We start from the raw sequence: 18,041 nt of genomic DNA on the forward strand, positions 1-18,041 counted from the left end.
TCAACAAGTTTTATCTATTTTAATTATTCCGTACAACGAATATGTGTGATTTTCTGATGTTAATATATACTTCCGTTTTTGTTTTTGTTTTTTTTTTTTTTTTTAGGTCACCTGAATTCATTCAGGTGACCTATTGCTATCTGTTTTTGTCCGTCGTCGTTCGTTGTGCGTCGTGCGTTAACATTTGAACATTTTCAGCTTCTTCTCTGAAACCCCTGAACCAATTTCAACCAATTTTGGCATATAGCATCTGTGGGTGGAGGGGAACAAAAATTGTGAAATTCGTGGTCCCTGCCCCCCTGGGGCCTGAGGGGTGGGGCAAAAACCATCAAAATGAGTGTAATTTTAAAAAATCTTCTTCTTTACTCCTGGACATCAAGAAGTCAAACTGTGGGCATAATTATAATGAGTGTTGAGCCCTCTACCAAAATTGTGAAATTCATGGCCCCTGGGGCAGGGGTTCTTGTGTTAGGGTGGGGCTCTATTGGTCATATAGTGAAAATGGAGAAATTCTTTGAAAATCTTCTTCTCTGTCTCTGGGTATTAAGTAGACAAACTAATAGCATGGTAATGATGAGCAAGGATGCCTCTTTATACCTCCCGCAACAAGTTGTGGGGGGGGGGGGGGTGGTATACTGGAATCGGGTTGTCCGTCTGTCCCTCCGTCCGTCCGTCTGTAGATGCAATGGTTTCCGGGCTCTAAAGCATTATCCTTTCCACCTACCATCACCATATCATATATATGGACTACCCATGGGATGAAGATGTTCCCTATCGATTTTGGGGTCAAAAGGTCAAAGGTCAAGCACACTGGACATCGAAGTAGCAATATGGTTTCCGGGCTCTAAAGCATTATCCTTTCCACCTACAGTCACTATATCATATATATGGACTACCCATGGGATGAAGATGATCCCTATCGATTTTGGGGTTAAAAGGTCAAAGGTCACGCGCACTGGACATTGAAGTAGCAATATGGTTTCAAGGCTCTAAAGCGTTATCCTTTCCACCTACAGTCACCATATCATACATATGGACTACCCATGGGATGAAGATGTTCCCTATCGATTTTGGGGTCAAAAGATCAAAGGTCATGCGCACTGGACATCGAAGTAGCAGCACTCAGAAAAGAGGTAGTTTATACCTATTACCAACACCCTTTGGGAGATTGGGGTAAGCAGGGGGTATTCTTAGTGAGCATTGCTCACAGTACCTCTTGTTAAAAATTGTGAAATTCATGGCCCCTGGATCAGGGGTTCTGGTGCTAGGGTGGGGCTCTATAAGTCATATAGTGAAAATGCATTATTTCTTTGAAAATCTTCTTCTCTGTCCTTGGGTATTAAGTAGACAAACCAATAGCATGGTTATGATGAGCAAGGATGCCTCTTTCAAAATTGTGAAATTCATAGCCCCTGGGTCAGGGGTTCTGGTATTAGGGTGGGGCCCTATTGATCATATAGTGAAAATCCATTTTATTTCTTTGAAAATCTTCTCCTCTGCTGCTGGGTATTATGTAGACAAACTAATAGTATGATAATGATGATCAAGGATGCTTCTTTCAAAACTGAAATTGATGGCCCCTGGGTCAGGGGTTCTGGTGCAAAGGCGGTGCTGACCACATAGCTATTCAATGTTTCTTCCATCCAAAAGTAAAATTCTTATATTTAAACACAAACCTAATTCAAACATTGGAAGGTTGTTACATGATACTCAGGTGACCTATAAGGCCCCCGGTCCTCTTGTTTTGTTTTTTTTTTATGTCGGACATCTTTAAAAATGTGACAACATACACATTTTCTTCGGTTATTGTTTAAATTTAACTATATTGAATGGAAATTAATACAGTTTTTGCACTTTTAACCATTATTATTGATAAGTCACACGAGGATCGATCCACCTTAATAATCCCTCAAAATAAATTATCATATATAAATCGGTGTGTGTATTCTTGTATAAAAAATTCTTCTCGAAGATACATGAAATACGTTTCTGGTGTGTCAATGGGTCCGTGTTTGCCCAACTATCTATTTTAGCGAATTTTTATAGTGTCCACAGAAATTCGCTATATCGGAGTTTTACTGTAAGTACTATACCAATCTCTAATATCACGGAGTGGTATAGAATATAGACCCTTACTCACACTATTACAGACAAAATTACCGTTCCTGTGATTTCTACAAACCTGATTCGTTCAATACGTCGTAGGGGCGAAGAATGCATTTGTGCAAATGGCGGTCATACACGCTTTCAAACTTGTGAAACAATTTTTGCATCCCACCCCCTTATTTTCAGTGGTTCTTCGTATCAACCATATTGGACATTATCCATGAATTCATGAAAATAGATAAAGATATACACTGTAGGTATAGCAATGTATCGATCATTTTATATGATAAAATCCTTTATAATGATACCAGGACTTTAATGATCTACCGATTCAGTTATGAAGTATTTGGTTGGATACCTTAAATGTTGATAAATTGAATTGAATATATTTAGAGTGTAAGGAAGGATTCCATGGTCTTAACTGCAGTGAAATATGCAACAGAGATTGTCGTCATACATGTCATCACATAACGGGATTGTGTCCAGAGGTATGTTGAAATGATATAACATGCATAATAAATTTCGTCAAATACAAAATATTACAGTAAATCACGTTAGATCAATTAAAAGAATCCTACTTTATAATTTCCCTGATGGTGGAACCAAATAGGGACCATCCACATTTTTCTTGTCAATCTACCTGAAATGCTTTATGCATTTGTGAGCTCAAATGAACCTCTTTGGTTGAAGTTCTCCTGAGTCACTCAATGCAATTGGTAGATTGTATATTTTTTAACATTCCACTCGAGATTCTTTCACTCATATAGAGACGTCAACATTGCCGGTGAAGGGCTGCATAATTTAGGCATATCCTCGGCACTTACGTTCTTTGAGCAGGAAAGGATGTTTATCGTGTCACACCTGCTGTGACAAGGAGTACTCGGTTTTTTGCGGTCTCATCCGAAGGATCGCTTTGTTAAGTCGCCTCTAACAACAAGCAAGGGGTACTGAGGACCTATTCTAACCCGGATCCCCCGGAAACACTTCAATTTGTGGTTGTCCAACATAGTGGGTTAATATCATTATAATCACCTTCTTATGTGGCCTTTTAAAGCAAATTTGGTATCAACAACTTTTGGGTAAATGAAACTAAACTGATGTATTTCATAGTCACTGCACCCTTGGGGTTTGAGGGCTCGAATTAAAACCATTTAAAAAGAATCTGACTTCATAATCTCCCTGATGGTGGAACTAGAAGGCGCCATAAGTTTTTCTCTCTCAGTCTGTTCCACTTTACCTTTTGCATTTGTTAGCTCAAATGGGCATCTTCTTTACGGAAAGTAACTCCAGCTGGACACCTGATCCCACCTTCTAGCATATTCGGGAGGCCATTTTGCCAAACTCTTAATTTTGATTTCGCCTTTTCATATAATGTTTATAATGTTTGAATATTTTCTTCTTCACTTGCTTGATGTTTAATGAAAGCTTAATGAATATTTAGCAAGAACGGATAACCCCGTTTACTTGATCAAGCTATAGGGCTCACGGCGGGTGTGACCGGTTGACAGGGGATGTTTACTTCTCCTAGGCACCTGATCCCACCTCTGGTATATCCAGGGGTCCATGTTTGCCAAATTCTCTATTGAGAACACATCTGCTGCCGACTATTAGCATTTAGCATAGATATAAAGAAGAAAAAAATTATCTAAGATTTTTTACCCCTTGTATTTATTGATTCTATTAAATAATATTCAGATGAATAATAAGGCCTGTATGCATCTTGATTCGTGATATAATAGGTCAAACAAAACCACAATGAGTAGAAATATATTGATTGTGTTAACTTTTAATTATAAAGTTTGCTACTCTGATTTTTATGTACAGGTACCAGAGAGCTCTTTGAATGTAGGAGCCATTGCTGGAACAACAGTGTCAGTGTTCGTTGTCCTTGCTGTCATTGGTGTTGCGTTATACTTTAGAAGGTAAAATATTTTCATTTCACAAATAACATACATGTATATTCTCTATGATTTCTCATTGTATTGATAACTTTTGATCAAGGGCAGATATGTTGTTCTGGTTTGATAACTGGGGTGAAACTGTAAGTTTGTTATTTCTGCCAATTCTTATGGACATGATTGTTTGTACTCGGTATCATGCAGAGTGAAGATAACGAACAGTGATAATGCATATAATGCATATATATGTGTAAATGGTTTTGATTTTTTAACGTTCATTGACAATTTCTTCAGCAACTTTATTATTTACGACTTCATTTTAACGGAGAATTAAGAGGAAAATATAAGGTTACTATATACAATATTTAAAAATTTACCAAACAATTGCAAAAAAACTTATGGCAATCAAATATTCCACCTTCCCAATAAAGAGGGCTTTACTGTGTAATCACTTCAATATTCAATGCCATAATTTTAATTGGTTTTTGTACACATAATAAAACAATTGAATAAAACAATCAAGTCATATGCAAGTGTCATTTTGTGGAGAGATAGAGGGGGATATGTTTTAATTAGATAACAAGTTCCACCTGTTCTACCGAGTATCAAATTCCTTTTCGCCATTCTTGTCTGAGATATATTTGCGTGTTTCATAAAATAATCTCCTTTGTAATAGTGCAGCGGGCAAGTTTCAAGGTTACTCAGTGCACCTTGCAGTATAAACATAATACTTCAGCCTTAAAATGATAGCGCTTTGTATATCACTATTGTTTTCAATACAGCTAAAATAAAGGATTTCTTTGTAATACCTCTCTGTAGCTCAGTCTATATTACACAGAGAGTACATGATTTGTCTCTTTTTACAATGAAAAGAAAGTATGCCACAACCTGATGAATGCTGATTCTACCTGAAGCCAAATTCTACAAATCATGGTGTAAGAAAAACACCCCATATTAGCCTTTCACGGGCGTATTATATACCGTTGGCAGTACTCTTGATTTACACCCATCGAGGACAAGAAGTGCTATGGTATACTGTCATCTGTCTGTCTGCCCGAACCTTGTAGGCAAATTTCAAAATGAACGATAAGCTCCAGGATCTTACAACTTGGTACATTTGAACACATTGATGTGAGAAAGATGCCTATTGCTTCAATATCGGAAATTAAAGGCAAATTAAAAAAAAAAACCTTGTCAGAATACAGATCTAACTATTAGAGCTAGGATCTTACAACTTGATACATTTCATCACTATGTTGAGAGAAAGATGCCTATTGTTTTTCATTGTCAGAGATCAAAGGTCAAGGTCGTGGTATCAGTTAATAGGAAAACCTTGTAGACATAATACAAACTTTTTAAGAATTAGTACATTTAATCACCATGATAAGAGGAAGACATCGATTGTTTTTCAGGGTCAAACGTCAAGGTCATAGTATCAATAGTATCAACCGAATTATTGGATCTAGGATCTTACAATATGGTACATTTAATCACTATAATGAGAGGAAGATGCCTATTGTTTTTCAAGGTCAAGGTGGTGGCATCACTTAGTAGAAAAACCTTGTTTTCGTTTTCCAGACTTTTTTACCTTCCTCGAATACATGTATTACCCTGAAATTCTCTCTCTCTCTCTCTCTCTCTCTCTCTCTCTCTCATAGAAATAATGAAAGGTTCACATTTCAACTTGATTGGTTGGTTCACCGTGCCCTACTTTGGGGCTAAAAGTAGGTCAAATAGTTTTCTAGATTTTTTTTCGTCATCGACAAAGATATTGCACTGAAGATCTAATGGGCGTACGCTGTACTGTTTGCGGTGCTCTTGTTACTAGTTCGTTCCACACCAATTAAAGTATCATCAGCCAACTGTGAAATAATTCTTTCTATCTTGTTTACAGTGATACCCGAGATATATTTGTTTAATCTAATCTGAATCGCTAATATTTCTGCACAAATTAAGAAAATATATGACAACAAAGGGTCACTTTTCCACCCTCTCTGAATATTGATTTATTTATTTTTTTAGACACATTACCATCTTGATTTACTGCAGATTTATATCTGTACAAAATAATGAAACTCAATTCCGGATAGAATTATCAATGTTAAAGAAATTACGTGGGGTTTTCCCCCCATAAAATCCCACGACACTGTATCAAAAGCTTTTTCAAAATCAATAAGTAATAATAAACCAGGTATATTTTCTTCCTCAGTATAATGCATAATCAATACATAGGGCTTACAGGGGATGCGACGTGTCGACAGCAGATGTTTACTTCTCCTAGGCACCTGATCTCACCTCTGGTATGTCCAAGGGTCCATGTTTGCTAAATTCTTTAATTTGGTATTCCTTATAGGAGTTATGAATTTACCAATGTTCGTTATCTTCACCTTTCATTATATTAATTTATCTATTGGGAATAAAACCTCTTTGATCCTGGTTAATTAATTTATCTGGACGCATTTTCAATGAAAGGTGAAGATAATGAACAGTGATCAATCTCATAACTCTATAAGCAATACAAAATATAGTTGGACAAACGCGGACCCTTGGATATACCAGAGGTGGAATCTGGTGCCTAGGAGGAGTAAGCCTCCCATGTCGACTGGTCACACCAACCATGAGGTGGCCGAGTGGTTAGAGCATTGCATTCAAAATCACACAGCCGCTCACCTCTGTCGGCGCGGGTTCGAATCCCGCTCGCGCCGGTAAGTGAGAAAGTTTCCCAGTTTACTTTCGGAAGGTCGGTAGTCTCTTCCCAGGTACATTGTATCTGGGTTCTCTCTTCCAATAAAATCTGGGCGTTACCAGATAACTGAAAAATTGTTGAGTGTGGCGGAAAACATCAGTCAATTAACCATGAGCCCTTTATCTTGATCATGTAAACGGAGTTATCAGTAGTCAAAATCAGTGTGTCAAGAACGGTCTAACTCGATATGAAACACGCCAGGCAGCATTTTACCTTATGATACATGTAGGTTGTATTAGCAATGTAGATAGTTATATCGACCATAGAATTTGTGAAATGCTGACGTTAAACAAGACTGTTTAAACCCCTGCACCATCAACTTGTGTGTCAGTAGCCTGTCTCGATTTGAAAACTTATCATATGCAGAACAAGCTCTTGCGTATCGAATCAGTTGAGATATACTGCGTATACTAAGTTTTTAAATCGAAGCAAGCTACTCACAAACAAATTGGTGGTAATGGGGTTTCAGCAGTTTCGACGGCAGTCAGCATTTCGCAAATTCTATGGTCGTTATAACAATTTAGTTTGTCAATACAACATATCATTGAGTGAAATGCTGTCTGACGTGTTTCATACCGATCGTTAGGCCGTTCTTTGCACACTGATTTTGACTACGGATAAATATGTTTACCTGATCAGGATATAGGACTCACGGCGTGTGTGACCGGTCGACAGGGAATGCTTACTCCTCCTAGACACATTATCCCACCTCATTGCTTATAGACTAATTTGACTCCACTTTTTTGGCACACTCTTTTCCCCTATAATAGCTCTAAAACTTCATTGTTATTTCGGATTTCAAACATTTCGGTTGAGCATCACTGAAGAGACACTATTTGTCGAAATGCGCATCTGGTGCATCAAAATTGGTACAGTATAAGTTTTACATTATGATCCCTGGGTCGAGGCCTCTGATGGTGGACTGTTAGTCCCTGAGGGCCTCTTCAGCCCAGTAGCTAAGTACTTCGTTACTAGCTTGAAAATACGGATGTATATTTAATTGCTGTTATTAAATTTAGAAATTCATTTCAAAATTAAGGATTATCTCCTTCACGTATAGCTCTTATCCATAGACGAATTTGACTCCACTTTTTGGCACACTCTTTTCCTCTATAATAGATCTAAAACTTCATTGTTATTTCGGATTTCAAACATTTCGGTTGAGCATCACTGAAGAGACATTATTTGTCGAAATGGGCATCTAGTACATCAAAATTGGTACCGTATAAGTTTTACATTATACATGTAGGAGTTATGACATTGATCACTGTTCATTATCTTCACCTTACATATATATATACACCATATGTAGGTAATAATGGAATATTGCTACATAAATATGGGAAGTTGGCGATGGAGAAGCTGAAATCATCCTGTTTGTCATAAAGCTGAGTTGTTAGTTTGCCGTTAATATCTATTTTGAATAAAATATCTATGTATGAAGCAGAAGTGGACGACTCTGTGGTGTGTTTTATTTCGCGTTCACAGGGATATATCAAATCGATATGAGCAAAAGTTACTATTGTTAATTGATAAAACGTCGTTCATATACATGTATCAATGTTGAAGAGATTTTCTCTTCTCACGTAGAAGTTTTTGAATAAATTCTGGTTCATAGGAATATAAAAACAGGTCAGCTAACATAAGAACACAATTCCTGCCCATGAAAATTCCAACAAACTGTTGGAAGATGATCACCAAAGACAACGAAGATATTGTCAATGAGGAATTGAAACATATTTTTGATTTCAAGCTTGTTCTGCGTATGATCAATTTTTAAATCGAGACAGGCTTCTGACAAACAAGTTGATGGTGCAGAGGTTTTAACAGTCTTGTTTAAAGTTAGCATTTTGCAAATTCTATGACGGTTATAACGATCTGGTTTAACAATACAACCTATTATTGGGTTAAATGCTGTCTAACGTGTTTCATACCGATTGTTAGACTATCCTTGGCACACTGATTTTAACTACTGATAACTCCATTTATTTGATCAAGATATAGGGCTCACGGCGGGTGTGACGGTTGACTGGGGATGCTTACTCCTCCTAGGCACCTCGTCCAGCTCTGGTGTGTCCAGGGGTTCGTGTTTGTCCAACACTCTATCTTATATTGCTTATAGGAGTTATGAGATTGATCACTGTTCGTTATATTCACCTTTCATGAATAAAAATTATTCTTGTTAATAAATAAAACGTCGTGAATAGAATAGTATTTTCCCCTTCTATTGATTTTGATTCTTCAATAGAAACTTCCGGAATACCATTAAAACTTAACTCATTATTGTTCAACTCAAAGCTATTATTTACTTCACTTTTCTAAAGCTCAAAAATATTTTGATGGTTTTCGCCTTCTTCGGCCCATTTGGCTCTACTTCTTATGATAAGTTATACTTACTTTGTAGATCTTTCTAAATCTTTTTTTCCTTGACTATTCATCAATATCACTGTAACAAACATTTTCTTCTAATGTTTTCACACCGTGGTGGGCGAGAGGTAAGAGCGTTCGCCTCGCATGCGGAAGGCCCGGGGTTCGAATCACGGCCGCGACACACCCAAGTCGTTAAAACTGGTAGTGACAGTTCCATCGCCAAACGCTCGGCATCAGATGTGAATGACACGGGTCCTCGGAGATTACCTTAAAAATGGATGACCCGTGTCACAGTAGGTGTGGCACGCTAAAGAACCCTTACTGCGCAATGGCCGTAAGCGCCGAGCATAGGCCTAAATTTGAAGCCCTTCATCGGTCTTTGTGACGTCTCCATATGAGTGAAAAATTCTTGAGTGAGACTTACGCAAGATACAATCCAATGTTTTCATATTTTCAATAAAAAAAAATCATCCTTAAAGTTTCTTTTTTTCATTATCTTCACCTTTCATATATGAAGCATAATATAATCTCTTATTTGTAACCCGGATCCCCACGGGATTATATAGGATAAGCAGAAAAGGGTAAACAAAAATTGTAAATTTCTCAATCCTGCTGTTTTTACTCTAGGATGGGGTCCAAACTAGTCGTATCGTCTTAATGTTACATATATAACTACATTTATATTTTTTTTTCCACATTTCATAGCTTTTGAGGCTATTAATACTACTACTCGTGTGACTGATAAGGCCTGTGGGTCTCTTGTTATGAATTAAGGTGTATTCCATTAGTGCCCAGTCTGTAGTATGACAATTTCAGTTGCACATTATCAAGGTGCTCTTCCTATTTCCTGATATATGATACATATGATAGCACAACATTTTTTTTAAAGATATAGGATTCGATATTTTGACAATTTTGAACACTGTTAACTTGTCGCATGTATGTCTTTATAAGGATATTTAACCGTAACTGTTTTGACTATTCAAAGTATTTGGTTTTAGATATGACATGTGTTTAAAAGCAACTCAAATCGTCATATTATGTTTCTTTAAGATATACAGTTCTTATACTATTACACTAGGAATTATAACATTAGGGACTGGGTGGTGAGGCTTAGTTCAAAACAATGGAGTTTTCGAAAGGTGTTGTATATATTTTGAACTTACTAATGAAAGGTAAAACTAGGATGGAATGGATAGGATCATAAAATAAAAAACATTCTTTAAATGATCATTGGGCTCTTATTGTTATTCATTCTTTGGTTTAGGAGATTGCATGTTATTTTGTACTTTTACCTGATATTTTTAGATTGGGCACAACAAACCACTCGATTAACAGAGATAATTTCGAATAGAAACAGAAAACGATACAGGTATGTAAGGTTCTTATATGCATGTTCTTCATTACTGTGAGGCCAAAGACTATTGATGTATCTTGAAAGAGAAAGTGTCCAGATGCAAAAATAGGTCTCAGTGTCTTCCTTCTGGAATTTTATAACTACACACTCCATTCATATCAGGATCATATCTTGCACACTGTGAGGCCAATGACCATCAGATTCGGTGAGTTGATGCATCTGGGAGAACCCAAAAGTAAATCACTGTCCTCGTTTTGGAATTGTATGGCTTTACATAGTCAAATTGTGTCTGGGTCATATCTTGCGCACTGCAAGGTCAAGCTCCATCAATTCTGGTTTGTTGGTGGATATATATGCGTAATGCACATGTAGTTTCAGACGGGTATATCATGTACACTTGTTGTGCACTATATTATCGATATAAATCCCGCTTTGCAAGTTCTGTTGTACATCAGCATTTGGACATAATCAACTTCTTTTCTAAAAGTGCAGTACTATTCTTCATCAAATTCGGTAGAGTGAGCTTTATGGTTCATACAGAGTAAACACATTTCGATCTCGTGTAAGTAATCTCACTATCTCGATTTTATTTCCCCAATATGAATAAAGAAAGTTGCTCTCATTCTTTGGAACACCCGATCTCTAGAAACTCTATATCTTTTGATGTACAGTGACGTCTCCATATGAGTGAAAAATTCTCGAGCGAGACGTTTAGTAATATACAATCAATCAATCTAGATCAAGAGATGGTGCATCATAAGAAGATAGTACAAATAGATAGATTTTTTTATTCCAAATCAGGGCCCCCTTTTAGGTATTACAAATAACATACATGGTTGGTACACTTACACATACATGCAAGTACATACAAATTGCGTTTGAAATACAATTTATTGCATAGTATTTTACTCACAATACTGGTTTGTCTTGAATTTAACAACATGAAGAGTTGTATGAGTATAATACATGTACTTCGTGTAAGTAATAATAATAACTGAAGAAGCACCATCATGTATCCTAATGCAAAACAGGATATATAAAGGCATACTGTTTAAGGGAGAGAAAATAATTACGATAACTAGTACTAATTGTAATAGGAACCATCACAGATGTTCCCCCATCTTCGCTAGCCAAGCTCCGCTTCTCTGCACCCTTGGCTGCGGTAGCACGATTTTCGTGTCAACAATTTCCTGCATATGATTGAATGCAGGCCAAGTCCTCTGCGTCTAATCAGATAGCGTGTTACGTTAAACCACGTGCAAGATGAAGGAATGTGTAAACAATTAGTCATTGTCTTCAAAACACTTCCATATAATCATATAATCCATACAACATGGCGGTGTGTAGACTGTGCCATGAGGTTTTGCCTGTGAGAAAATTTTTATTGATTTTAAATGATTTGCATATAACAACGTGTAACTCACTGGGCACAGCCATTTTTATTTTAACACACAAAGTGTAGTTGAAAAGCGCAATTCCATTGGTTGAACATGGTGTAATCCAGAGTTTGTTTTCTCCATCTGTTAGAAGACGCCACTCAAAGCTACAAAAATCGTGTTAACGCAGTCAAGGGTTGTAGAGAAGCGGAGCGGATTGTAAACTCTGGGCTAGCGAAGATGATGTTACCCAGACGTTTCCCCATTCACCAAATAGTGTCATTTGGTTTAGTAAGTTCCATTGAAGCGTTTAATAAATACTTACCTTTCAAACAGTCAACAGTGTACTTCATTTTCTTCATTTATTGGAGAGTTATATGTTGAAGCATGATGTAATCAAAATCGATCAAACGTGCATACACTTAGTGGTCAGTAACTTTCTTCATATATGTCCGTCAATTGTCTCAGTCTATACATGTACATAAAGTATAATTTTCAAACCCATTCATCGGAAAACAAGTTTTTAGTACACTCAACATTACCCATGCACGATATCAGCGATTGTTGACAAGGCCAGTAAGTGAAGCATCTTAATGTGTACCCATATCACCAGTTTCAGACCATTTCATTCAGAAACAAATTTGTTATAGATATATCGTCCAATCAAAATTCACCGCACGTTCATGTGCATGTTTATGGGTAATTTTACTGTTACATGTCTTCATTTATAACTACAAGATAAATTTCAAATGATCATTGAAACACAAGGAACTGAAAATGAGTCCAAAATTTGAAGTCCAAAAACAATGCACGTGTAAAATTACAATGCATCTGCATTCATGCGCACACGAATTTGATTGACGAACTTTTGTTGACACCATTAGGTATTCGATTTCAAAATTTCTAAATTTCAATTTACTCGAGTCTTTAATTAGAAGGTTATGGCCATTTCAGTAACCAAAATAAGAAGGAAAAGCAATACACGTGCATAAACGCGCACAGCAGTATGACTCTGCGGAATTGTTACTGCCATTCAACAGCCATTCGAATGATATACCCATAGTATGAATTTCATCATGGTTGCATCATTTATGAAAGAGTTATAATGATTTTAAAATCGTCCAATCAAAGATTAGGGCACATGCTTGGTATGGTACTTTCGATCAACGCAATGGTCAGGAGTGCCAAGATATATAGACATCACAATCTTTTAAAATCAAAGAATTGAACATTCAAAAGACAATGCACTTGCATTTTTTATAACACAAATCTGTAGATGTTTGTACTATCTATCAATATTTTAGATATCTTCCCATTCTCTGGATTTACAAGAAAGGTACCGGTATGTTTGTATTATCTAACAAATTGAAGTACATGTGCATGCACGTGCAGGGAGGTGATTTTGACCACGACAATAAGAATATACCCACGATATGAATTTCAAACGCTTTCATAAAAAAAAAGTTTGACGAACGTCAAAGTTGATATACCAAAAATCCAATACACATTAGACAAAATGATATTCCTTCCGTACATCTACATATGCTATACTATCAACCTTGAAAAGCTTCATCCTAATTCATTCAGTAGTTTGTGAAAAAAATTGTGGACTTACAAGAAGAAAGAAAAAAGAATGATAATAAGAAACAGAGTTCTCTTGTAAAACTAGTATGTTCCCAAACTAATCGGTTTAAGAGCCCTGTAGAGCTCATGTTATTTGTTTATGTTTGTACACAGTGCCGACTCTAAATAAAATTTACTTACATTACTTACCTACTACGTTTGGGGAGCACAGTAATATAGGATTAAACATTCTTTTTGAAGAATTTATCGATGTGTAAACTCCGGACATTTTACTCACAAACTGAATAAAAGTGCGAAGCACTTTTATGTTAAGTTTGTGAGTAAAATGTCCGGAGTTTACACATCGATAAATTCTTCTAAAAGAATGTTTGATTCTTATAATTCCAATTTATTCACTTTATTAACGATTGCAAAACTTTGAATAGTTTCCCCTCACTATGTTATTTGTTTTCAGGCGTGTATGAATACATCGCGTTTTCGGATTTATTGATGTATAAACTTTATGCAGCTTTATTTTTGTCCAATCAAAACAATTGTAATAAATAAAATTGGAGTTATTCATTGATAATCCCTGCATTGCAAAATATACCACGTGACGTTGCAAAGTAGGGTTATCACAATGCTGTTGAACTCATTAAAACTGTTTCTAATTAGTAGCATTTAGTACAGGTTAGTTATAGTTATGCAATGCAAACATATATTTAAATTCCAATTGAGGAACGCAAGTTATTTTTGTATAACCTGGTTAGGTATGGGGACACACCCCCTTGACAACCAGAAGCCGGAACTATTTTTTTTCTCTGTCTAAATACATCACATCACTGTTTTCAGCCTTCTATGGAATAGAAAGTCAACGTGTACAATAAGATACTTCGGTTTTATACACATGTTGTTTTCTCGTTGTCAATATTAGCATCTACTTGTACGCAAATCAGTTGTAAAACAGCTTTCTCTGTATGTATAATGATCGAATAAGAGATTAAAACAAAGATCTTATATTCAAATTAATGATTTGCCAAGTAAACATTACCCTGTTCATTTTGAAATACATTTCTCACTGGGGAAGGGGGGGGGGGGTGATCTCAATCTCTACCCAGAGTTGTCGTTCCTTGCTCTCACTTATACAGTGAGTGTAAGGAATGATAACTCTGGGTAGAGATTGGGTTGATCTGTCTTTCACCAAAGCAAACAAACATTCATACGTCACATTTTATCACATGACGTCAGACACGTTGACATGTGGATCGCGATTTGTCACTTGCTTACATATTTTCTTGTGTCGGATTTAGTATTAGCGATAACGTTGCATACAAGGGTAAGTTTTCACAGAGCCGCATTTTTTGTTGCAAATTTGAATTTTCTGATATTTGAAAATTTATTTGGGGTAGGCCTAAACAATGCAATTTCCCATATTTTGTCAATCTGTTGGAGATGAGCGACTTCAAAGTCGATATCTAGCCTATCTCTAAAGGGCAGCGAAATACGCATTGCATGCATAGTCTACACATATTTTCTATCATGACAAACTTCCCCTTCGATACAATATTTTGATAAATGGTTAGGCTCCATAGAACTAAGATTAGAGATGACGACCTTCACATAGACGCTTCGTGTCGTTGTTGCTAAGTGAATCATAGCGCGTCTCAATTGACTTGTATTTTTCCGAGTTTATGTACATTTTGATAAACAAAGGTTAGCATTTTTGTCTCTTGCATTAAACTATAAGGAATGACTTTGATTCTGGGGCAAGTTATACGAGTATAACCTGGTTTGGGTCAGTTTACACTTTTTTATAATCCGCGAATAAACTGACCCAAACCAGGTTATACTCGTATAACTTGCCCTATAATTAAAGTAATTCCTTAAATATTGTGATATACAGAAATTTTTATATAAAGACTTTAATTTGTGTGATAACGATTGTTAATCTATACGACAGAAGTGAGTTATCATTCTATATGGTGTTGATTTTCACATTTTTTTTTTATCATGAGAGTAAAACTTGAACTAAAGTAAAACATATCGGGGTATATCTTAATCATCTGATATAAATGAACTAAATTTTATGGGGTCCAGTTATATTTTTGAGATCATCATGTATCTTAAGCTTTAAACAATATATCTCTATGTGGTTACACAGAAGCACCTACATGTGTATGCTATTGTATTGATACTTACTGTTATAGTTTACAGTGAAGCCATACACCATACCTTTTACACAAACATTTGGAACCGAAGAAAAATCAACGATCACAAAGAACAAGCCATCAAAGGGAGTAGTGCATTTGACTGAAGCAGTTATTATACGCGAACTGTGTTGAACATTTTCGATAACAATTTCAAAAGAGAAAAATGAAGAGGAATGGTTTGAAAATTCACATTTTAACATTAAGATGGACACTTCCCCCTACTTTGTAGTTTGGTTACGGGTATCAGTTACATGTACAATCCATGAAGCAGTAAATGCTTAAACATAATGTTTAATCATTTTATTTCTCAATACTGTGATGTTGGTTACTATTTATAGAATTTATGTATTTTGTATTGTTTATCTCCTTTCATGCATTCATTATTTCATCCTACTTTTTCCCATTATACTTGCAGATGAGGAGCTCATGGGATTTAGTTCAGATTCTATATAGCATTAACCTGCAGATGTTTATCTGAATATGAATGTAAAGTTGTAAAGTAATGATTTAAGACTCAACTGTGGTTCTAATTGACATGGTAATTAGTTTTCAGTTAAGACCCTTCTTGTATAGAATATCTGCTGGCAAGGACATTTGTCTCCTTTCAACATATTTAGTTCATATATTTTGAATATATTTCAATGAAAATCTGTATATTACTCTCTATAGATATTCTATGGAATTTCAATGTTAAAACTAAGATTGAATTGATTTGAAATGATATAAAGAATTTGTTACTCCACTTACATGCAATCCCTTGCAAGACCCAAAAATAATACCGTGCAGTTTCTTCATGGATCATTGGATGTGGGCGGAGCTTATCTACGGCCATTATTATCTACCTTGAATTGATCGGGGTGTTGTGTATACTTTTGATATACACAGGAAGAGTCTCAGGACCGTCTTAAGAGTTTCTGTGGTCATAGTGCTTGTATAATGAGCTGACACACAGTCTACACCTCCCCTCAGTTGTGGAGAGGTCAATGCTATCAACACTCTGGTATATTGGGCTTCCTCAAAATCTAAAGAATGTAATTACTGGCTAATATTGCCGCAGGGACCTAATGGTTAGAGCATTCGCCCCGCATGCGGAAGGCCGGGTTTCGAATCCTGGCTGTGACAGACTTAAGTCGTTAAAACAGGTAGTGACAGTTCCATCGCCAAACCCTCGGCATCAGGTGTGAATGTCACGGGCCCTCTGAGATTACCTTAAAAAAGGATGACCCGTGTCGCAGTAGGTGTGGCACGCTAAAGAACCCTCACTGCTCAAAGGCCGTAAGTGCCGAGCAAAGGCCTAAATTTGAAGCCCTTCGCTGGTCTTGGTGACGTCTGCATATCATGATATGAGTGAAAATTTTTCGAGAGAGACGTTAAGCAAGATGCAATGTTATCACAAACTCTTGGGTAGCTGCAGACCACAGTCTCTTTAGATGTCATTCAACCTAAGATCTATTGTCAAATGTTTCGTTGACGGCTTACCATTGATCACCATACAGGTGAAATTTGGGGATGTTATCTTGAAATTGGGTCTTTAATGGTCAACTAGGTGATTTGCTCTAGTTAACACACACACAGAGAGAAAGAGAGAGAGAGAGAGAGATGGTGGTTTTGAAGGTGGGGTTATACATGAACTACAGTCAGGTTATCTCACCCCGTACATTCATACCTAAAGACTAAAATTTTAGTCTGCCCCAAACATTTATCCATGTTAAGATCAATGTTCAGCCGCCTGCCAATCAAACTTTCAACGATAGATTGCAATTTAATTGACAGGTGAGGAGACTATTACTATTTTCTACCTGATTATCAGTAAAACAACAGCTTGAAAGTTCGTGTTTAAGATTTTCATACAAAGATTACCGTATTACTCATCGATTGGCCGTTTGATTTAAATGAAATGACTACTATTTTGCATATCAAACACAGTACTTACTAGACAGTACCACCTGTAGCACTGACCAATATAGATTGAATGGATGTTTACGAGAATTTTACTGCAGCATTCTGTCGTAAACAACAACACGTGGTCCTTCAATGACTACAAGTAGATGCTTTGACAACAATAGGCATTCTTATCTCATGATGCAACAAGGATCACCTGTGTTTTGACAATGTTTATACGTCCAAGGCCACTTTTTTATGCTTGACTTTCTGGGATAGACATTGGTTTTGTCAGTTTCCTTCTCCTGCTTCAACCAGATTCTGTCCAGACCGTAACTTACCTTTTGACATCAAGACTTTAAACTTGGAACATGACGAGATGGTATTAACAAGAGGTGCACGGCACCAAAATTTTTGACTTTGATCCATTCATAAAGTCAAGGACAACCTTTTACATCAAAATCTGGTCCAGGCCATAACCCTTTGATATTAGGAATTCAATCTTGGAATTTGAAAGTGGAATTTAAGACAAGA

At 36.5% G+C, this 18,041-nt stretch overlaps 1 protein-coding gene across 1 annotated transcript in view; it reads left to right on the top strand.

Moving 5' to 3' along the window:
• LOC130053351 (multiple epidermal growth factor-like domains protein 10) overlaps positions 1-16,347 on the top strand; it is a 138,251-nt gene extending 121,904 nt beyond the window's left edge. Inside the window, exons 16-19 of the mRNA XM_056160466.1 lie at positions 2,500-2,594; positions 3,931-4,028; positions 10,429-10,492; positions 15,624-16,347. Coding sequence (XP_056016441.1) covers positions 2,500-2,594; positions 3,931-4,028; positions 10,429-10,474 — 239 coding nt within the window. The 3' untranslated portion in view covers positions 10,475-10,492; positions 15,624-16,347. The remainder of the gene's footprint in view (positions 1-2,499; positions 2,595-3,930; positions 4,029-10,428; positions 10,493-15,623) is intronic.
• The last annotated feature ends 1,694 nt before the right edge of the window (positions 16,348-18,041 follow it).

This window comes from Ostrea edulis, chromosome 3 (assembly GCF_947568905.1).
Source record: "Ostrea edulis chromosome 3, xbOstEdul1.1, whole genome shotgun sequence".
NCBI lineage: Eukaryota > Metazoa > Mollusca > Bivalvia > Ostreida > Ostreidae > Ostrea > Ostrea edulis.